At 42.1% G+C, this 23,403-nt stretch overlaps 1 protein-coding gene across 2 annotated transcripts in view; it reads right to left on the bottom strand.

The window, feature by feature from the left end:
- The window catches only part of Rnf4 (ring finger protein 4), a 44,282-nt gene that overhangs the window by 5,515 nt on the left and 15,364 nt on the right, over positions 1-23,403 (bottom strand). For both annotated transcript variants that reach the window (XM_045130268.1, XM_045130267.1), the window contains exons 2-4: positions 12,606-12,774; positions 9,100-9,226; positions 7,115-7,194 (exon numbers count right to left, since the gene is read on the bottom strand). In XM_045130268.1, coding sequence (XP_044986203.1) covers positions 7,115-7,194; positions 9,100-9,226; positions 12,606-12,614 — 216 coding nt within the window. In that variant the 5' untranslated portion in view covers positions 12,615-12,774. The remainder of the gene's footprint in view (positions 1-7,114; positions 7,195-9,099; positions 9,227-12,605; positions 12,775-23,403) is intronic.

The following is a 23,403-nucleotide window of genomic DNA, read 5'->3' as shown; positions in this document are numbered from 1 at the left end:
CTGTAATCTAACTCCAGACTCATGTGCCACCTTGTGCACATGTGCAACCTGGGTACTTGCATCACTTTGTGCATCTGGTTTATGTGGGACCTGGACAGCCAAACATGGGTCCTTAGGCTTTATAGGCAAGCGCCTTAAACACTAAGCCATCTCTCCAGCCCCATATCTGCCTTTTTTTTTTTTTTTTTTTTTTTTTTTGCCCAGCACTCAGGAGGCAGAGATATGAGGACTGCCTTGAGTTTGAGGCCACCGAGACTGAATTCAAAGTAAGCCTGGCCTAGAGTGACACCCTACTGCAAAAAAGCTTAAAAACAAAACAAAAAAACCTCTAGATGAAATATTTTTTAAATATTTTATTTTTATTTAGTTGACAGAGAGAGAGAGAGATGGGCGCAACCAGGGCCTCCAGCCACCGCAGAAGAACTTTAGATTCATGTGCCACCTTGTGCATCTGGCTAACGTGGGCCTTGGGGAATCAAACCTACGTCCTTTGGCTTTGCATGCAAACACCTTAACCGCTAAGCCATCCCTTCAGCCCTAAATGAAATATTTTTATTATACAGTTCTTACTAAATTATTAAAAATAAATTTGAAAGGGCTATAATGGAGGGAGGAAAGGGGTGAAGGTAAGGAGATGATATATACAGATTACGCAGGTGGAATGGCCTAAGCAAGGTCAGGGGAAGACACTGTGCATCTGGCTTTCCATGGGTACTGGGGAATTAAACCTGGGCCATCAGTCATTGCAACAACCACCTTTAACTGCTAAGCTATCTCTCTATCTCTCAAATCTCAACATCTTTGAGGAATATATGCAAAAGAAAATTATAGCTGGCATGGTGACACAGCCTTTATTTATAAACTGAGAAAACTGGAAAACTGAGCTAGAAATATCATGAATTTGACACCATCCTGGACTATACTAGGAGACTGTCTAAAAAAAGAAACAGCTAGGCATAGTGACACATGCCTTTGATACCGAGGATCGTTGGGAGTTCAAGACCAGCCTCCTAAGACTACAAAGTGAATTCCAGGTGAGCCAGCGTGGGCTAGGTATTATATATCTTGGAATAAATCTTACAACAGACTTATAAACTCTTAATAACAATTTTGTAGATTTCATTGAGAAGTGTTAAATACCCATAACTCAAACACACACAAAAATAAATTCATGTATGGGCTGGGGAGGAGGCTTAGTGATTAAAGGGCACTTACTTGTAGAACCTCCTGGGTTTGATTCCCCAGTACCCACAAACATCATAAGCACTAAGTAAAACTAGGGTCTGAAGTTTGTCTAGAGTGGCAGAAGGACCTGACATGCCCATACAGAATCATCCTGTCTCTCTCACAATCTCAAATAAATAAGTTTTTATTTTTATGTTTTTACTACTGTTTATTTTGAGAGAGCGAGCGCTTGTGCACACCAGGGCTTTCAGCCACTGTGAGTCTAGCTACATGGGACCTGGAGACTCAAACATGAGATCTTAGGCTTCATAGGCAAGTAAGTGCCTTAACTGCTAAGCCATCTCTCCAGCCCATACATATATTATATTTTAAACCCACAAAACATGTAAATCTACTTGCAAACAGGTAGTTCACAGTAGAGAGGAATAAGCTTGATAAACATGAAAAGTTTAACCCCAGCTAAGTGAGGATAAATACAACTTCAACAAAAAAGGAAAATATCAGATGCCTAAAATGTGAATTATTGGTGAAGATGAGAAACAATGAGCACTTCTGAGGATAAAACTGACAAAACTCTGTTAAACAGTTTGGTATTTGTTTGGGGCAGGGGAGGGATCAAGGGACTGGAGAGATGGCTCAGCGGTTAAATGCACTTGCTTGAAAAGCCTGAAAGCCCAGGTTCTTCAGTACCCACATAAAGACAAATGCACAAAATGATGCAATTATCTGGAATTTACTTACAGTGGCTGGAGGCCCAGGCATGTCCATTCATATTCTATCAAGCTATCTACTTCCCCTTTCTCAAAATAAGTATCTTTCAAAATATTTTATTTTTATTTACTTATTTATTTGACAGAGAAAGAGGGGGGGAGAGAATGGGCACACCAGGGCCTCCAGCCACTGAAAACCAACTCCAGATGCCTGCACCCACTTGTGCATCTGGCTAACGTGGGTCCTGGGTAATCAAACTTCAGTCCTTTGGCTTTGCAGGCAAACGCCTTAACCATTAAGCCATCCCTCCAGCCCAGCAAATATTTTTTTTAATCAAAATGCTCAAACTTGAGACCCAGGGATAATAGTGTTTCCTGAGCTATGCAATAACCAAAATAATAATAACAATAATAATAACAACAACAACAACCACCTAGGGGAGCTGGGGAAATGGCTCAGTGCTTAAGGTGTTTTCTTGCAAAGCCTTAGGACCCCAGTTCGATTCTTCAGGACCCATGTAAGTTAGATGCGCAAGGGCACGCATGTACCTGGAGTTCTTTTCAGAGGCTAGAGGTCCTGGCATGCCCATTCTCTCTTTCGCAAATAAGTAAATATTTATTTTTTAAAACAACCCTCACACCAGGAGTACGCTTTGCAAGCAAATGTCTTTAACATCTGAGCTATCTTCTGAACGCCCTGCTTTTTTTTTTTTCTTTTCACAATTTTTATTAACATTTTCCATGATTATAAAAATCATCCCATGGTAATATCCTCCCTCCCCCGCCAACACTTTCCCTTTTGAAATTCCATTCTCCATCATATTACCTCCACATCTCAATATACTTACATATATACAATACCAACCTATTAAGTACCTTCCTTCCTTCCTTTCTCTTCCCTTTAGATCTCCTTCTTTTTTTTTTTAATTTTTAAAATTTTTATTAGCATTTTCCAAGATTATAAAAAAAAAATCCCATGGTAATTCCCTCCCTCCCCACCCCCCACACTTTCCCCTTTGAAATTCCATTCTCCATCATATTACCTCCCCATCACAATCATTGTACTTACATATATACAATATCAACCTATTAAGTATCCTTCTCCCTTCCTTTCTCTTCCCTTTATGTTTCCTCCTTAACTTACTGGCCTCTGCAACTAAATATTTTCTTTCTCACGCAGAAGCCCAATCATCTGTAGCTAGGATCCACATATGAGGGAGAACATGTGGTGCTTGGCTTTCTGGGCCTGGGTTACCTCACTTAGTATAATCCTTTCCAGATCCATCCATTTTCCTGCAAATTTCATAACTTCATTTTTCTTTACCGCTGAGTAGAACTCCATTGTATAAATGTGCCACATCTTCATCATCCATTCATCAGTTGAGGGACATCTAGGCTGGTTCCATTTCCCAGCTATTATAAATTGAGCAGCAATAAACATGGTTGAGCATGTACTTCTAAGGAAATGAGATGAGTCCTTAGGATATATGCCTAGGAGTGCTATAGCTGGGTCATATGGTAGATCAATCTTTAGCTGTCTTAGGAAGCTCCACACTGATTTCCACAATGGCTGGACCAGATTGCATTCCCACCAGCAGTGTAGAAGGGTTCCTCTTTTTCCACATCCCCGCCAACATTTATGATCATTTGTTTTCATGATGGTAGCCAATCTGACAGGAGTGAGATGGAATCTCAATGTAGTTTTAATCTGCATTTCCCTGATGGCTAGTGACATAGAACATTTCTTTAGATGCTTATATACCATTCGTATTTCTTCCTTTGAGAATGCTCTATTTAGCTCCATAGCCCATTTTTTGATGGGCTTGTTTGATTCCTTATTATTTAACGTTTTGAGTTCTTTGTATATCCTAGATATTAATCCTCTATCAGATATATAGCTGGCGAAGATTTTTTCCCATTCTGTAGGTTGCCTCTTTGCTTTTTTCACTGTGTCCTTTGCGGTGCAAAATCTTTGTAATTTCAAGAGGTCCCAGTGATTAATCTGTGGTTTTATCGCCTGAGCAATTGGGGTTGTATTCAGAAAGTCTTTGCCAAGACCAATATGTTGAAGGGTTTCCCCTACTTTTCCCTCTAGCAGTTTCAGAGTTTCCGGTCTGATGTTAAGGTCTTTAATCCATTTGGACTTAAATTTTGTGCATGGAGAGAGAGAAGAATCTATTTTCACCCTTCTACACATATATATCCAGTTTTCCCAACACCATTTGCTGAAGAGGCTGTCTTTTCTGCAATGAGCATTTTTGGCATTTTTATCGAGTATCAGGTGGCTATAGCTACCTGGACTTACATCTGGGTCCTCTATTCTGTTCCACTGATGTACATGTCTCTTTTTGTGCCAGTACCATACTGTTTTTGCTACTATGGCTCTGTAGTATAGGTTAAAATCAGGTAGGGTGATACCACCAGCCTTATTTTTGTTACTCAGTATTATTTTAGATATTCGAGGTTTTTTGTGATTCCAAATGAATTTTTGGATTTTTTTTTTTTTTTTGTATTTCCATGAAGAATGCCTTTGGAATTTTGATAGGGATTGCATTAAATGTCTAGATTGCTTTTGGTAAGATTGCCATTTTCACAATATTGATTCTTCCAATCCAGGAACAGGGAATGTTTTTCCATTTTCGAGTGTCTTCTGCAATTTCTCGATTGAGTGTTTTAAAGTTCTCATTGTAGAGATTCTTTACTTCCTTGGTTAGGTTTATTCCAAGGAACTTTATTTTCTTTGATGCAATTGTGAATGGAAGTGATTCTCTGATTTCATCTTCTGTGTGTTTTTTGTTAGCATATATGAAGGCTACTGATTTCTGTGTATTTATTTTGTATCCTGCTACATGGCTGTAGGTTTTGATCAGCTCTAACAGCTTGCTAGTAGAGTCTTTAGGGTCCTTTATGTATAGAATCATGTCATCTGCAAATAATGATTAACTTGATCTCTTCCTTTCCAATTTGTATCTCTTTTATGTGTGTCTCTTTCCTTATTGCTATGGCTAAGACTTCCAGTACTATATTAAATAAAAGTGGAGACAGTGGACACCCTTGTCCTATTCCTGATTTTAGTGAAAAAGCTTCCAGTTTTTCCCCATTTAGTAATATGTTGGCTGTAGGCTTGTCATAAATAGCTTTTATTATACTGAGATATGTTTATTGTATTTTTTTTTTAATTTCAAGGTATAGGGTCTCTAATCCAAGCTGACCTGGAACTCAGTCTATTCTTCCTTTCTGGTCTCACAGTAATCCTCCTACTCCTCTCTTTGAGCGCTGGGAATAAAGGTTTATGTCACTACACCCAGCTAATGTTTATGAATGAGAGAAGTGGCGCGCCCGGGTCTCCAGCCACTGCAGTCAAACTCCAGCAGCATGCGACCCCTTGTGCATCTGCCTTATGTGGTTTCTGGGAAATTGAACCTAGGGGGGTTGGGGAAATGGCTTAGCAGTTAAGGTGTTTGCCTGAGAACCCTAAGGACCCCAGTTCAAGGCTCGATTTCCCAAGGCTGATGTACGCCAGATGCACAATGGGGCATATGCATCTGGAGTTCATTTACAGTGGCTAAAGGCCCTGGCGCACCCATTCTCTCTCTCTCTCTCTCTACCTCTTTGTCGCTTTCAAATAAATAAATAAATAAATAAATAAATAAATAAAAGGTTAATAAGGAGTGAGGGTATTAGAGCATACTGCCTAAGACAAGGGCACAGAAAGTTGAAAAAGCTCAAGTTAAACGCCAGTGTAGCAAGAGCAGTAGATTCATCAAACTAAACAAAGGCATGGAAGGGGAAATGATATTGATTTGTTACACAGCAGAAGCCAATCATTGTCTTGTTAGTGGCATAATCCCAGCTCTCTCTCCAGGGCCTGGCAGAGAGATCAGGCACTTTGCGGTAGATGCAGAGTATTCATAAAAAATGACTTGGCACCACTGTACATTACTCAACAAGACTGTAGCTTTAGCCAAGGTACGAAATTAAGGTCTATGCAGAACTTCAGAGAGCTAAGAACTAGCAGCAAGGTTGAATATACCTTAACAACTCACACCTAAGCCTATTCCTGCTTATTTCAGAAAGCTGTAGCCAGGGCTGGGGAAATGACTCAGTGGGTCAAGTGCTTGCCACTATTTGTGGTTTGGCCCTGTTCAGATCACTAGGTGATAACCACTGCAGAGAACCCCCAAGCAGTCATTCAAGGGAATGTCAAGAGGAAGTGTCAGCCACTAGCACTCCTGACCCCATTTATGCAGTCCTTCTTGGAAGTACCTGAATATACATGCCTAGTATGCATTGCCTCTGTTCCACAAACTATAGTTGTGATATAAATTATCAGATGTTTAAGTGGCATCACTAAGGAGGAAATCTACCCTTAGGATATACAGCAATGAGATGGCCAGATTCCCAAATCCACACACTTGTGTACCTCCTTTGGACCAGACTAGACCTTGCTCCCTGTAGGCCGAATATGAAGCATATACATTCCTTGGTGTACTGGGAAGGAGACGCAAAGTGCTTCTCAGGCTTTATCCACCCTAGAGTCAGGACAGAAGTGTGGGAGCAACTAGAAAAGTAGGTCTACCTGAATCCCCCGGACCTATGCTAACAATTGCTTCTGAAACTTGACATTTCCCAATAGCACTATTGCCTTTAGGTGGGAAGGCATAAGCTCACATTGACTGGGAACCATGCTTAGTTCCAGGCAATCAAATACAGAATTTCTTTTGTTTTTGAGGCAGGGTCTCACTCAAGCCCTGGCTTACCTGGAACTCTCTGTAACCCAGGCTGGCCTACAACTCACAGCAATCTTCCTACCTCTGCTCCCAAGTGCTGGGATTAAAGGCATGTGCTACCATGCCCAGTTTAGGACTTCTTTTAATTCTCACAATACAGGACCAATACAGACAGTTGATTATCTCCATTTTATGGACGGAGCAAATACGGCTAAATAACATGCTCCAAGTCACAAACCTGGTGTAATTTGTGAACCAGGTACTGAAGAAATGTGAAAATCCCTGAGATTTCCTCAAACCATTTTTGTGCCCCGTTGGCAAAAGGTAAGGGTCACAAAGACCTACTCTACAACAACAAAGCCACGACACTTCCTCCAGTCACTGAATGTATTGTGTTTCCTTGGCACAAGCTTTATAACCGTAAGCTGTAACTTGTGACCAAATCTTCAGATATAAATGCTGGCCAGGGAAACACACTTAAACACTTACCACAACAGAGTCATTGTGAGTCAGGTCAACAACCACAGGCTCTAGAGATTCACAGGTGAGGTCCACAATTTCATCGCCACCTTCAAATAAAAGATTTCAGTAAGTATTAGGAAAATAAAAGTACATCCCTTAGGCTTGTTTGATGATATGGCTGATTTGGATGATATACCAGCCTATAAACACTGATACATGTGATGTATTTAACATATTAGGATAGGTTTCACGGCCTGAAAGGATGGCTTAGCAGCATTTGCCTGCAAGGCCAAAGGAGCCAATCAATTCCCCAGGACCCACATTAGCAGATGTACAAGGGAGCGCACATGACTGAAGCTCATTTGCTGTGGCTGGAGGCCCTGGCAAGCCCATTCTCTCTCTCTCTCACCCTCCCTCTTTCTCTGTCAAATAAATACATAAATAAAAATAAAATCAGTTCTCAGGCATCAGTTACAAAAACAGCTTTAACATAAACAGAGCAAAGTGACTTGATTCAGGCCACCAGATATTTTCTTGACCATTTTCATGGCCCTCCGTCTAAAGCAAGATGCTTTTAATTTCTTTTTATTTTTCGAGGTTCGGTCTTGCTCTAGCCCATGATGGCCTGGAATTCATTATGCAGATTAGGCTGGCCTCAAACGCACAGTGATACTCCTGCCTTTGCCTACTGGGTGCTATGATTAAAGACATGTGCCACCAAGCCCAGCATCTCATCCAGCTCTAACAGTGATAGCTCTGTTGACTATTTTACCTTCTTGGGAGACTTTTATTTTAATGAGTATCAAAAGAGGAAACCTAAATATTTCACAAAGCCTAGTACAATTGGGATACAATTTCAAACAAAAGATGAACCCTGGGCTAGAGAGATGACACAGTATGTTAAAGGCCCTTCCTTGGAAAGCCTGCTTGCCTAGGATCCACTTCCTAATACTCACATAAACATAGATACACAATGTGGCACATGTATATGGAGTTCGTTTTTAGTGGCAAAAGAGCTAGGCAAGCACAAACATGCTCACACAAATAAATAATAAGTAAGTAAATAAACAGTGGTCCCTGGGCAATCTCACTTCCCCTGCCTGCTGCATATTACTAATAGGTTAATAATGATTCAAGGACCTTTAATCCCAGTACTCAAGAGGCAGAAGTAGGAGAATTGCTGTGAGTTCAAGGTCACCCTCTGACTACACAGTGAATTCCAAGTCATCCTAGAGCAAGACTTCTACCTCAGGAAAAAACAAGACAAATAAAACAAAAAACCTGAAAGGGTCTGGAGAGATGGCTTAGAGGTTAAGGCACTTGCCTGCAAAGCCAAAAGACATAGGTTTGATTCCCCAGGACCCACATAAGCCACATGCACAAGGTGGCGCATGTGTATGAAGCTTGTCTGCAGTGGCTAGAGGCCCTGGTGTGCCCATCCCCAATAAATTAAAAAAACAAAACCCTGAAGGTCCCATGCTACCAAAGGGGACAAATTTTACTTAATGTACTTTTTCTTATCTTTTTTTTTTTTTTTTTTTTTGGGCTTTTTGAGGTAAGGCCTCACTCTAGTCCAGGATGACCTGGAATTCACTATGTAGTCTCAGGGTGGCCTCAAACTCATGGTGATCCTCCTACCTCTGCCTCTCCAATGCTGGGATTCAAGGCGTGCACCACCACACCTGGCTTTTAATATAGCTTTAATCTCTGAATGGTAGTTAAGTCTAAGATTATTCAGGATTTATAAAGAAAGTAGCAGAAGTTTCTAAAAACTAACTTTTGTATGTTGTCATCTGCCACACATGGGCCCAAGGGTTTTATGCTAAGATTCAATTTGTCACAGGCACTAGCAACATCCCCAATTGTAGAAGCAGAAAGAGACTTAGATAGTGTGTAATTTGCATAAGGCTCCACAGTTGGCAATAATGGGCATGGACTAAGACCAACTCACATGCTTCCCTACTATATACTTTCTTCCCTATAACACATCATAGGGTTCCGGGTACACTTACCAGTTTCTACAAGTTCTATGGGTTCTGCTTCCAAGGAAATCTCTGGGGTTGAAGCTGCTTCCCGAGTTCGCTTCTGAGTTTGTCTAGAACTTACTGTTCCGCCACGACGCTTTCTTTGAGGATTTCTCTGAGGGTATCAAGGGGAAAAGAAGCAGTTATGAGTTCCACAGTGACAAGGTTTTAGGAAGAGTAAGGAAGTTGTGGTGGTTTGATTCAGATGTCCCCCGTACACTTATGTGTTCTGAATGTTAGTTCCTCAGATGGTGGCAATTTGAGAATTGAAACCTCCTTCAATTGGGGGCAGGTATATAGGTGTTATAGCCAGCTTCCCTCTTGCCAGTGTTTAGTACACTCTCATGCTGCTGTGGTCCATCTGATGTTGGCCAAGAGGTGATGTCCACCCTCTGCTCATGCCATCATTTTCCTCTGGAATCATGGAGCTTCCCCTCTAGTCTACAAGCCAAAATTAAACCCTTTCCCCCACAAGCTGCTCTTAGTCAGGTGTTTTCTGACAGCAGTGAGAACCTGGCTGCAACAGAGACAATACAGGAATGGTTTAAATCGAGAACAAAAAACTAAGGCTGGAGAAATGGCTTAGTGGTTAAGGCACTTGCCTGTGAAGCCTAAGGACCCATGTTTGACTCTCTAGATCCCCCATAAGCTAGGTGTACAAGGTGAAGCAAGCACACAAGGCTGAACATGTGCACAAGATGACGCATGGATCTGGAGTTCAAACGCAGTGGCTAGAGACCCTGGTGTGACAATTCTCTCTCCCTCTCTTTCATAAAATAATTTTTAAAAATTTTTAAAAAGCATAAAATTGGAAACTGAGAAGCTGGCTGAGCAGTTAAAGGTGCTTGTTTGCAAAGCATGCAGGCATAGGTTCAATTCCCAAGGCACCCATGTAAAGCCAGACAAAAAATAGCATAAGTGTAAGCTGGGCATGGTTGTGCATGCCTTTAATCCCAGCACTCGGGAGGCAGAGGTAGGAGGATCACCGTGAGTTCAAGGCCACCCTGAGACTCCATAGTGAATTCCAAGTCAGCCTGGGCTAGAGTGAGACCCTACCTCGAGAAACCAAAAAAAAAAAAAAAAAAAAGGCATAAGTGTGTTTCCACCAACAAGAGGATCTAGTGTGCCACTCCCCCAATGCATGCATACAAATTTAAAAAAAAATACAGTAACAAGAAACTGGGCTACAGAGACAGCTTGGAGGATATGTGTGCTTCCTGCATAAGCATAAGAGCCTGAGAGGCAAGAGACTGAATTTAAATCTCCAAAACCCACATAAAACAAGCATGGTCATGAAAGTCTAGTCCTATAGGAGAGTGGAGACCAGAGAATTGCTGGGGCTCATGAAGGGCAAGTTCTGGAATCAGTAAAAGACTCTGTGACAAGTAAAAATTGGTAGGTAAATGACAGGGGACAAAACCTTGTATTCTCTAGTTGCCACATACAAGCCCATCAGCACATAAGATACACACACCTAGCACAGCACATATACTACACACATGCAAAAAGAGAGTGGAGGGCTGGAGAGATGGCTTAGCAGTTAAGCGCTTGCCTGTGAAGCCTAAGAACCCCAGTTTGAGGCTCAGTTCCCCAGGTCCCACATTAGCCACATGCACAAGGGGCGCACGCGTCTGGAGTTCGTTTGCAGAGGCTGGAAGCCCTGGCGCGCCCATTCTCTCTCTCCCTCTATCTGTCTTTCTCTCTGTGTCTGTCGCTCTCAAATAAATAAGTAAATAATTTAAAAAAAAAAAAAAGAGTGGAGCCAGGCATGGTGGCTCTCGCCTTCAATCTCAACACTTAGGAGGCAGAGGTAGAAGGATTGCTTTGAGTGTGAGGTCACCCTGAGACTACATAGTGAATTCTAGGTCAGCTTGGGCTATAGCAAGACCGTACCTCAGAAAAAATAAAAGAGGGGAGAGAGCCAAGCATGGTGGAACACACCTTTAATCCCCACACTTAGGAGGCAGAGGTAGGAAGATCACTGTGAGTTCGAGGCCACCCTGAGACTACATGGTGAATTCCAGGTCAGCCTGGTCTAGAGTGAGACCCTACCTCGAAAAACCAAAAAAAAATTGAATAAAAAAAAAAAAGAAGAAGTGCCAGCAATCCTCCTACCTCTGCCTCCCAAGTGCTGGGATTAAAGGTGTTTGCCACCATGCCCAGCTTAGTTTTTTCAATTTTTTAAAAGATTTACTTATTGGGCTGGAAAGATGGCTTAGTGGTTAAGCGCTTGCCTGTGAAGCCTAAAGACCCCGGTTCAAGGCTCGATTCCCCAGTACCCACGTAGGTCAGATGCACAAGGTAGTGCATACATCTGGAGTTCGTTTGCAGTGGCTGGAGGCCCTGGTACACCCATTCTCTTGCTCTGTATCTCTCAAATAACTGAATAAATAAATTATTTATTGGGGCTGGGCATGGTAGCTCACACCTTTAATCCCAGCACTTGGCAGAGGTAGGAGGATCGCTGTTAGTTAAAGGCCACCCTGAGACTACATAGTGCATTCCAGGTTAGCCTGGGCTAGAATGAGACCCTATCTCGAAAAAAAAAAAAAAAAAAATTTATTGGGCTGGAGAGATAGCCTAGTGGTTAAGGTGCTTGCCTGCAAAGCCAAAGGACCCAGATTCAACTCCCCAGAACCCACATAAGCCAGATGCACAAGATGGCACACGTGTCTGGAATTTGTTTGCTTGGAGGCCCTGACACACCCATTCTCTGCCTCTTTCTCTTTCCCTCCCTCTCTTTTTCAAATAAATAAATTAAATTTTATTTATTTATTTATAAGGAAAGAGAGAGATGATAATGTCAAGGCCTCTTGCCACTGCAAATGAACTCTGGATGCATTCACTACTTTGTGTATCCAGCTTTACATGGGTACTGGGGAAAGCAAATACTGTTTAACTGGTCAGCAATTTCTCCGGCACCATCCTCAAACTTCTGATCCTCTTGCTCCATATACCACCACACCCCATTTTGTAATATTACTGGGGAATGTTACTTGTATATGGCAAGCACTCTACCAACTAGATACATCCCCAGTCCTTCCTATCTAGCTTCCTATATCTTGGCTAGCATTTGAGACAGTCACCGTATCACCCAGGCTATCCTCAAATTTTCAGTTCTCCTGCCTCAGCTTCCCAATGATTGAAATTAGAGGTCTGTGCCATCACACCTGGCTTACACTTCTCCTTAATATGCTAGAAGAGGCAAAGTAGTTACTTAGTCCTAAAAATAAAAGTTACGGGCTTAATGGTTAAGGCGTTTGTCTGCAAAGCCAAAGGACCCAGGTTCAATTCCCCAGGACCCACATTAGCCAGATGCACAAGGGGGTGCATGCATCTGGAGTTCCTTTGCAGTGGCTGGAGGCCCTGGCATGCCCATTCATTCTCTCTCTCTCTCCCTCTCCCTCCCTCCCCCCCTCCCTCTTTCTCTGTCAAATAAATAAATAAAAATAAAATAGTTAAAAAATAAAAGTCAAATGCTGATAAAAACTTACTGTACTCATTGTGTTCTTTGGCTCCAAATCTCCAGAAAAGGAAACAGTCTATTATTATACCAAGTTTTATAAAGCAGTGGAATATTCCCAATCTCTCATGCCCATTGGCTACTCATCTTCTGGTTTACAAAAAATTTGGAGTCAGCTGGATTTCCAATGCCTTCAAGTCCTGAAAAATAGATAAATACTTGATAAATACTGTCATTTGAATCAGTGAAAAAAAAGTTGATTTTAAAAAGGTACCAGGGTTGGAGAGTTGGCTTGGTTAAGACGCTTGCCTGCAAAGCCTAAGGACCCAGGTTGGATTCCCCAGTACCACATAAGCCAGATGCACAAGATGGCACACGTGTCTGGAATTTGTTTGCAGGGGCTAGAGGCCTTGGCATGCCCATCTCCCCTTCTTCCCTCCCTCCCTCCCTCCCTCCCATCCAAATAATAAAATATTTTTAAAAATACAAATATCAGGCTGGAGAGATGGCTTAGCAGTTAAGGCACTTGCCTGCAAAGCAAAGGACCCAGGTTCAATTCCCCAGCACCCACATAAGCCAGATGCATTGCATATGCATCTGGAGTTTGTTTGCAGTGGTTAAAGGCCCTGGCAATGCCATTCTCTATCTGCCTCTCTCTATGTATCGGCCTCCTTCTCTCTCTCTTCTCTCTCTAAAATAAACAGTAAAAAAATTTTAATATAAATATTTTTAAAACGTACCAGTTCTTTCTGTCACATAGGTGCTTCATTAAACACTTTATGCAATTTATGTCATTAATCCCAAATTCACTTTAGAAAATAAGTATTTTGTTGAATATAGGACAATCCAAACTATTATGTCATCTCTGGTTTATCCTCCTTTAAGGTGGTTAGAGATTGAATCCAGGGCCTCAAGTATGCACTCTACCACTGAATTATCCTCTGCCCTTCCTGGTCTCTTGTCTGGCTGCTATAAGCCAAGCAAAAGTATTGTGTTAACTCCTGGGGAAAGAATTAGAGGCACCTATCTGGACCATACCAGCTCCTCAGCAATCAGGACAGGAAACAAACCTCCTAGAGCCAAGCAAAAAAACTATCAGCCCCTGGCATATCTCATTACTGCCACTTCATGGATCTGAGGGGTTGAAGAGACAAATGTCACCCATCCTAAGGCACCCCATCGGATGGGAGGCTCCCAACACCAACAAGACCATTCAGACTATAGGACAGCCCTAGAGCCATCATAATCACTGGATTCTAATGCACATTTATGCATATGGCTTTAGGAATATCTTACAATGTAGTACACATCTATGAAATAGGTTTACCTTATGAAATTATCTACCTTAATGGTTGTGTCTTTGGATTAAGAATCTAACAAAGATATCTTTACAGAGAGGGGGAAGAAGGATCGGCCTGTGTGTACTTGGAAACAATGTGACAAATACACCTTGATTATCCCATTACTCTCTTGCTTAACTACACTGATATTTAGCCTTTTGTGTGTATGCCTGTATGTGTGGTGAATGCATGTATTTGTGAAGATGTGTGCTATGAATGTGGAGGGTGACCTTCTTTAGTGCTCATCCACACACTTCCCTTGAGATAGGATCACTAACAGCAGCCATATTCGGTCAAGGAGCCTCAAGCCATACTCTACACCCCCTCACCCCCCAGCCAATGTATTACAGATGGGTATAGCTATGCTTAACTGAGTTCTGGGGAGTCAAATTCAATGATCTAACACCCTCACGATTAAGCTACAAGGGCTCTTAACTACTGAGCCATCTCCCAGCCCTGATATTTAAGTATGGCTGCTGCAGATGGCCTGATCTATGTACTTCTTAACCACTCCAAGGCCAGTCTTCTAAAAGATCACAAGTCCCATTAGTCCCCTACCTTCCCTAAGAGGTTTCCTAGAATCTCCACACACTCTTGAATAACACAGCAATTCATTCCAAATTTATATTTAATCTTTCATAAATACATTTGAGAAGATAGAAATTTTGGAGGCTGGCCTTAGAGAAAACTACCAAAGGGCTGAATTTCACCAAGGAATCCAGGTAGAAAGGGGACTTCCCAACAGTCTAGCATGTAGATATGGAAAGGTTGTATGTAGACAGAGATGACAGGAGTAATATGAAAGGTTAACTCATCAAGAAAGGGCTCTGGAAATTAGCGAAACAAGCAATGGTGCTCTTTTCCTGATGAGCCAGATACCAGCACAAGGCGGAAGGAGACCAACAGAGAAAAATCAAATCCTACCAAATCAGAGAACCAGAGCCTCAGAGGACCAATACCTCATCACTGAAGCAGACCAAAAACTCAACATGGCTCAGGGATATTTTGCAGAAGAGGGGGCAGAAAGAATGTTATAGCCACATGTTGAGTCAGGATATGCAAAGACATTTATCACACCAATAACTATGGGCTAACTCCACAAGGCATGAGAGAGAGAGAGAAAGGGAGGGAGAGAGGGAGGGAGAGAGGGAGGGCGGGCGGGCTCTGGAGCCAGGCACACCCTTAATCCCAGCACTCAGGAGGCTCAGGTAGGAGGATCACTGTGAGTTCAAGGCCACCCAGAGACTACATAGTGAATTCCAAGTCAAGCTAGACTGAGACCCTGCCTCCAAAGAAGGAAAAAAGGGGGGGGGGGGAGAAAAGAAAGAAAGAAGGAAGGAAGGAAGGAAGGAAGGAAGGAAGGAAGGAAGGAAGGAAGGAAGGAAGGAAGGAAGGAAGGAAGGAAAGAAAGAAAGGGCTCTGATCATACAGATGACATACCACCAAAACAGAGGGCCGGAAAGATGGCTTAATAGTTAGGGCACTTGCCTGCAAAGCCTAAGGACCCAGGTTTGATTCTCCAGGTTCCCACGTAAGCCAAATGCACATGGGGGATGCATGTGTCTGGAGTTCATTTGCAATGGCTAGAGGCCCTGGCACGTCCATTCTTTTTTTTTTTTTTTCTTTCTCTCTCTCTCCCTCCCTCCCTCCCTCCCTTCCTCTCTCTCTCTCTCAAATAAATAAACATAAAAAAAAATCAGGGGGAAAAAAGCTGACAACAGCTGGAAAACCATAGATAATTTCTATGTGGAAAACTCAGTGCTATCCAAAGGCCATACATTATATTCTTTGCTACTGCCCAATAAGGAGACAAAAAAAGACAGTCACCATTTTATGTAAGAGGAAACTAAGAATGATCAAATGCAAAGCCACTTGCCCAATGCCCACAATAATGAGTAAACATACAGCCTGGATGTACACTCAGGCACTCTGGTACAAGATCATTACTTTGCTATTTCTGGAATTTTTTTTTAATTATTATTTATTTATTTATTTGAGAGCGACAGAGAGAAAGACAGATAGAGGGGGAGAGAGAGAATGGGCGCGCCAGGGCTTCCAGCCTCTGCAAACGAACTCCAGACACGTGCGCCCCCTTGTGCATCTGGCTAACGTGGGACCTGAGGAACCGAGCCTTGAACCGGGGTCCGTAGGCTTCACAGGCAAGCGCTTAACCGCTAAGCCATCTCTCCAGCCCTATTTCTGGAATTTTTGTTCTGCTTTCTCCCTCAGTGGTAGAGATGGAAGCTTGGGCTTTGCCCATGAAAGTCAAGTGTTCTACCATTAAACCACAACCTCAACCCTCAGAACCCATACTTTGTTAGTGCCAGAATTAGACATAGTCGTTTTATTATTATTTATTTGTTAGTTTTTTTTTAAATTTGCAAGCAACAGAGAAAGAGGCAGAGAGAGAAAATATGAATGGGCACTCCTAGGCCTCCAGCCACTGCAAGAGAACTCCAGATGTGTGCGGCCCTTGTGCATCTGGCTAACGTAGGTCCTGGGGAATCAAGCCTCAAACGGGGTCCTTAGGCTTCACAGGCAAGCACTTAACTGCTAAGCCATCTCTCCAGCCCTATTTATTGTTTTTTTGAGGTAGGGTTTTGCTCTAGCCCTGGCTGACCTAGAATTCATTATATGATCTCAGGGTGGACTCAAACTTCCAGTGATCCTCCTACCTCTGCCTCCAAAGTACCGGGATTAAAGGCGTGTCGCCACACCCAGCTTTTAAAAAATTATTTATTTTTATTTATTCATTTGAGAGAAAGAGTGACAGAGAGGCAGACATAGAGAGAATGGGCATGCCAGGGTCTCTAACCAGTGCAAACGAACTCTAGATACATGTGCCACCCTGTGCATCTGGGTCCTTTGGCTTCTCAGGAAGTACCTTAACCAGCAAGCCATCTCTCCAGCCCAGAATTAGACATATTCTAATGCAATTTGGAACATGAAAATTCAGTATGTCAGAAGGAACCCTTTCTAAAACACATTGGCTTCCCCCAGCAAAGGCCCAATCATCCTTTAATGCAAAGACAAATCCTATAATTACTATGTCCTCACTTGACAGGTTTCTATCTACTTTCCATCTCCCTAATATTTTCCACAAAACAGATGCTTGGAAGGTATCAATAACTTTAGGAGTCATTAAGAAAAGACCAAAGGTGGAAGAGTATGCTGGGTATTCCTGAAGCTGTAAAGGTGAGAAACTAACAGGGTACACAGCTGATTTCTCTAAAAGAATTATGCCATAAAACCAATAAAGGCTGGGTATGGCAGTGTTCACGTATACTTTCTGTGCTGGGAAGGTGGAGACATAGTCACAGGCCAGTTAGTCTAGCCTAACTGGCAAGCTATAGGCAACTGAGAGACCCTGACACGAAAAAGGTGGACTGCACCTGAGGAATGACACATGAGGTTGTCATCTGGCACATGCATACACATACTCCACCTCACCACAAACCAACAAAATAAATAAATAAAAATACAAGCAATGAAGAGGGAAGGGGGGAAGGCAGAAAAATCAATAGGTGCTGAGTGTAGTTTTTAATGTTAGAAACACGGGATGTGGGGGCTGGAGAGATTGCTCAGCAGTTAAGGAGCTTGCCTGTAAAAACTAACAGCCCTGTTCAAATCCTCAGTATCTGAGTAAAACCAGATACACAAAGTGTCGCATGCATCTGGAGTTTGTTTGCATTGGCTGGAGGCCCTGGAGCACCCATATTCATTCTCATTCTCTCTCTCTGGCCCCTGTCCTCCCCCGCACCAACACACACACACACACATAAAAAAAAAAAAAAAAGTAAAATAATGGGCTGGGGAAATGGCTTAGCAGTTAAGGTGTTTGCCCACGAAGCTAAGGTCGATTCCCCAGGACCCACATAAGCCAGATGCACAAGGAGGCACATGTGTCTGGAGTTTGTTTACAGTAGCTGGAGGCCCTGGCATGCCCATTCTCTCTTTCTCCCTATCTGCCTCTTCTCCCCTTCTCAAATAAATCAATAAAATATATTTTTTTATTTTATTTTTTTTTTTAAATTTATTTATTTATTTATTTGAGAGCGACTGACACAGAGAGAAAGACAGATAGAGGGAGAGAGAGAGAGAATGGGCGCGCCAGGGCTTCCAGCCTCTGCAAACGAACTCCAGACGCGTGCGCCCCCTTGTGCATCTGGCTAACGTGGAACCTGGGGAACCGAGCCTCGAACCGGGGTCCTTAGGCTTCACAGGCAAGCGCTTAACCGCTAAGCCATCTCTCCAGCCCAAAATATATTTTTTTAAATCAGTAAAATAAAATGTGTGTGTATGTATGTGTGTGTGTATATATATATATATACACATATACATACACATACACATATACATATGCATATATATATACATACATACATACATACATACATACATACATACATACATATATATATATATATATATATATATGTAAACTGGATGTGAGAACTCTAGGTAGAATGTCCCTGGAAAACTCAAGAGAGGAAACCAAGGCAAGATACAAATTTCAGAATATATAAGAATTTGGGAAGGCATGTAGATTTTAAAAATAGCCAATAGAAGCAACAGTAAGAGCCAGAAACAAAGATAGAAGAACCTGGATATTCACTCAGAAACAAGGAGGAAGCAGCAATGAACACTTGCTACAGGTAAGCTGAGAGAAATAAAAAGCCAAGTGAGCTTGATGTAGAAACTTGGATTAAGTAGGACCAAGGAAGAGCACAGCGAAGGCGCACACTCCATGACCAAACTGCAATGAAGATAAACCTGGGGTCCCCAGGAGACTGTACTGCATATGAGGCCTAAAGTGGTAGGATGAGTTAATCAAGAAAATAGGGTGTGTGGGATGAGTAGAGGAAGAAAGGCAGACAGGATAAGCTGAGACCAGCATCTACACCTGCATCCTATGAGACAGGAGACTGAGTAAGTTAGAATGTAAACCAGGAAAGTCTCAGAATAACCCAGATAATGAGAAAGCTGCTTGGTTCAGAGGTAATGACAGAATACAAGAAAAAGAGGTGACTAACAGAAATAAAGCAGGAAAGCTTTAGGACTTTCTATGCTCTTATACATTTTTTGTTGTTGTTGTTCTTATGAAGTAGGGTTTCACTAAAGTATCCCAGGCTGACCTGGAATTGACTATGTAGTCTCAGGGTGCCCTCCAACTCACAGTGATCCTCCTACCTCTGCTTCCCAAGTGGTCTACTTTATCATTCTATGACTGTCAGACGTTTATATTTTTCCAACGTCTAGACCCCATCCCCCAAACCAACTCTAATAAGAATGTGACACAGCCAGGCATGGTGGCACAGGCCCTTTAATCCCAGCACTTGGGAAGCAGAGGTAGGAGAATCGCCCTGAGTTCAAGGCCACCCTGACTACACTGTGAGTTCTAGATTAGCTGAGCTAAAGTGAGACCCTACCTCAGAAAACAAACAAACAAAACAAAACAGGAAGGAGGGAGGGATGGAGGGAAGCAGGGAAGGAGGGGAGGGAAGAGGAAAAGTGAAGGGAAGCTAAAAGGAAAAACAGAAAAAGAACAAAGTCCAAGGAGATATTCTAAGAAGTTCTTGGTTTAGACTAGCCTCAAGACCAACAGAATCCTCAAACCATACAAAGGCAGCAAGATCTGATACAGTTATCCACTGAAAGTCAGAGACAGTCTATGACAACCTACAAAAAACATCAAAGAAATATGCCATGCAGTCAAAAAACTGAGTTTCACACCATTCTCGAGCATACTGTGTGCAAACACTGAAGAGGGTGGAGGCAAAGGGCATTTCATTTCACGACAGATGATTGAGGACAAGAGAACATGGAGCTCAGTTAGCTCAAAGAAAATATCTAATCACTGATTATACACTCTCCAAAAGATAAAACCAATGTATCATTGCTTGATCATGTCCCACTAAAAGCAAAGACGTATTAATTATCATTTTGATGTCAAGTATATGCCCTAAGGGTTGACATTTCCTTTTAAAGGGTGCAGCTGTCTCAGGGGAACTGAGGTACATGTACTGTTGTGCTTTCTCTTAAGTACATTACTGCACAATGGCATCTACCTTTAAGATTAATAGTAAAGAAACCTCTTCAGGAAAATAAAAAGACACTAAAATTCACCAAGTTTAAAAATCCAAAATTACTTCTAGTTCCTAACAAAAAAGAAAAAGGAAAAAACCATAAAATGCATCACTAATGTAAAACATTATATATATGAAAATCGTTTCTGATCTTGGATAGCCATTTGATCTCTCTCTACCAAACATTATATACCACAAATTGTCTGTTTGATAAGGAAGCCAATTTCCAATTTTAAATGTGTAGGCAAAAAGGCATTTTATCCAAGAATTTTAAACCAGTTTTTATTTTTTAACCACTTGTCAAAATTCATTAGTAGATTTTACCTACACGATCATACAGAAATTGCTACAAAGCATTCGACATCTGGTCTATTATCTTCTACTCTTAATTATTCTGCTCTTTTACCACATACTAGGAATGTTTTAAGGAAGTGAAAAGAACATTTTTAATAAACAGCAGCATATATGCCCATGTGTTGGAGCCAACAGATGTCAATGAACACAGCATAGTCTTTCTTAAGCAGGACACAGCCAACTAGATAGGTCTTCCAAGTAGCCTGGCTCTATCTTCATCCCTCCAAACTGGGTTCCTTTTTACTGTGCCCATTTCCTTCATGTTAAGCTACAATTATTTAAACATTTCCTGTCCTAGATTGATTGGAATGTAGTCTTCGTCCTTTTAAGCTATACAGTTGAGACTTTCTGGTATCTAGGATACAGTGTTTGTGTTTCTCACATCTTTGCCCTGTGCAAGTCACCTAGCCCTTCTGCCGTATTAATAAACAGGTGAAAAGTACACAGTTTCTGCATTTTGAATACTATGGTGTTTGGTTGCAAAGTACCAGGCACAGATTTTGTCCTGTCATTTGTTTATGCATTGGGAAAATTAGTTTATTAAAATGCTCTGTGTGCTTGTACCTGTTTTACCAAGCTGGAAACTTGGGACTTTTTTAAGTCTAGTTTTTATTACCTGACTATCAGACTATTTTTTCATGTGATGTACGTAGTGTCTCCTGGCTGGAGTTTGCTTTGTTCTATCACATCTGTACTCCTTGTATTTTCAAGTACTATTTTAAAAACAGATAATGTATTTCTCTATTAAAAACACAATAAAAATAAATGACAAACAAAATGAAACTAAAAAAACTTGAAGAATAATTAAAGAACAAATTTTCTTGGCTCTGATTGTACCCATGAAGATCAAGCAATCCTAACCCTAACTGTGCACTTTCTTATGGTTATACAGGAGACTCATTTTATCAACTACAAAATAGTCCTCACTATACAATGGAACACTCAGGAGCCATAGACTGTTACTAGAAAATTTTCAGTGCCAGGGATGGACTACCTTCCAGTGAGTTGTTGGCCAGGAAGGTCCCTCATGCCCCCAAAACATTACAGGCCATTGGTTTCCCACCGGGAATAGATGGTAAAACCCTATTGCTGAAGACTCCACATACTTGGGCTGCAAGGTCACTGAGAAATCCTGTTGGGGCTGAGCTGATAACCTCCTTCCTCCATGTAGACCCGCTGACAGAAACCTGAAAAAGCCACACCGCATGCAGTTCAATGGGAGAGAGAGAAATCACCAGTGAAAATACCCAACAGTGGACAATGCAAGCTTTATATTTGGCCAGCCAGGCCAAATGAGCCACCAGATACAATAGGGGTATGTCTATTATGGGAGGGATACTGAAAACCTACAACCAAGGGTAGTCATGAAACCTAGGGATGCTGCTGTTTGGATATATGTATATACTATGCTCACCAAACTGCCCAGTAAGCACTTCTCTTAATGTTCATACCGTTATATTAATGCTACTCTCACTTTTGGTTAGAGAAGCTTCTCTTTTCAGATGTCAGTGGCCTTGAGATGACTCAGAAGGCATCATGGTGCTGGTAAGCAGTGACAGAGGAGTGTTCAGCATTTAAGTATCTCTGTCACACCTTCCAAGGCTCAGGGTCCATTTCTACTTCCTCACCTAATATTCAACTACCAAAAACAATGGGATCGTACATCTGGCTAAACACTCCCCCAGCCTGCCAGTAGCTGATGAAGAAACAAAGTCATTGCAATTTAACCAGTAACTCTGTGATCTTTGCCCTAACCACGTCCCCTTCCCCCTACAACCCTATATAAACCTACATGTAAGAATAAACTCTCGAGGCCTTGACAAACACCTAGCATGGTCTCCTTCTTGTGTCTGTTTGCCTTTTCCCACCCAGGTTAGCTTCTCCTCGAGTCCCTGTTCAACTCCCCGCTGGCCGGGGCAGAACACACGTCCAAAATAAATAAAAGGGAGAAGCTAAAATTCCTACAAACCTCCATTAAAGAAATACCAATCTAACAGTGACTGGGCACTGGCTGGACTGCCTGGCTCAGTTATCTTTCTGTCCCCTTACCCCCCTTCCTTCCCTCCCACTTTTTTTCTTCTCTTTCTCTTTTTTTGTCATTCAAGGTAGGGCCTCACTCTAGCCCAGGCTGACCTGGAATTCACTATGTAATCTTAGGTGACCTGGAATTTACAGTGATCCTCCTACCTCTGCCTCCCATGTGCTGGGATTGATTAAAGGCATGCACCACCACACCCAGCCCTTCTTTCTCTTTCTGTGTGTGGCATATGTATGTATGCAGACGCCAGGGAGGACACCAGGTGTCCTCTATAATTTTGCTGCCCTAGATGTAACTTTTTAAAAGTTATTTTTATTTATTTATTTGAAACAGAGAGGGAGAGAGAGAGAATGGATATACCAGGACCTCTAGCAGCTGCAAATAAGGTCCAGTCACATGTGCCACCTTGTGCATCTGGCTTATGTGGATCCTGGGGAAATAGAACCTGGGTCCTTTGGCTTTGTAGACAAGTATCTTAACTGCTAAGCTCCACCTATCCAGCCCGATACACCAGTTTTTAAGCAAACCCAGTGATCTTCCTGTCTCCATCCTCCTTGGAGCTTGGGCTACTGACACACATACAGCCACTCCCCCATTTTCTTTGGTTTTTCAAGGTAGGGTATTGCTCAAGCCCTGAAATTCACTATGTAGTCTCAAATTGGCCTTAAACTTACAGCAATCCTCCTACCTAAGATTAAAGGTGTATGCCGCCATGGCCAGCCACATTTTTATTCACACACACACACACACACACAAACACACACACACACACACACACACACACATATTCCCCCCCAGAGGTAGTCTCACTCTGGCCCAGGCCGACCTGGAATTCACTATGTAGTCTCAGGGAGGCCTCAAACTCATGGCAATCCTCCTACCTCTGCTTCCTGAGTGCTGGGATTAAAGGTGTGAACCACCACGCCTGGCTATATTTATTATTTTGAGAGAGAAAGAAAGGCAAATAGAATGGGCACACCAGGGTTTGTAGCCACTGCAAATGAACTCCAA

The sequence above is a fragment of the Jaculus jaculus genome, chromosome 11, assembly GCF_020740685.1.
Source record: "Jaculus jaculus isolate mJacJac1 chromosome 11, mJacJac1.mat.Y.cur, whole genome shotgun sequence".
Taxonomy (NCBI): Eukaryota; Metazoa; Chordata; class Mammalia; order Rodentia; family Dipodidae; genus Jaculus; species Jaculus jaculus.
The sequence above is the reverse complement of the archived record's forward strand: the minus strand, read 5'-3'. Positions and strand labels throughout refer to the sequence as shown.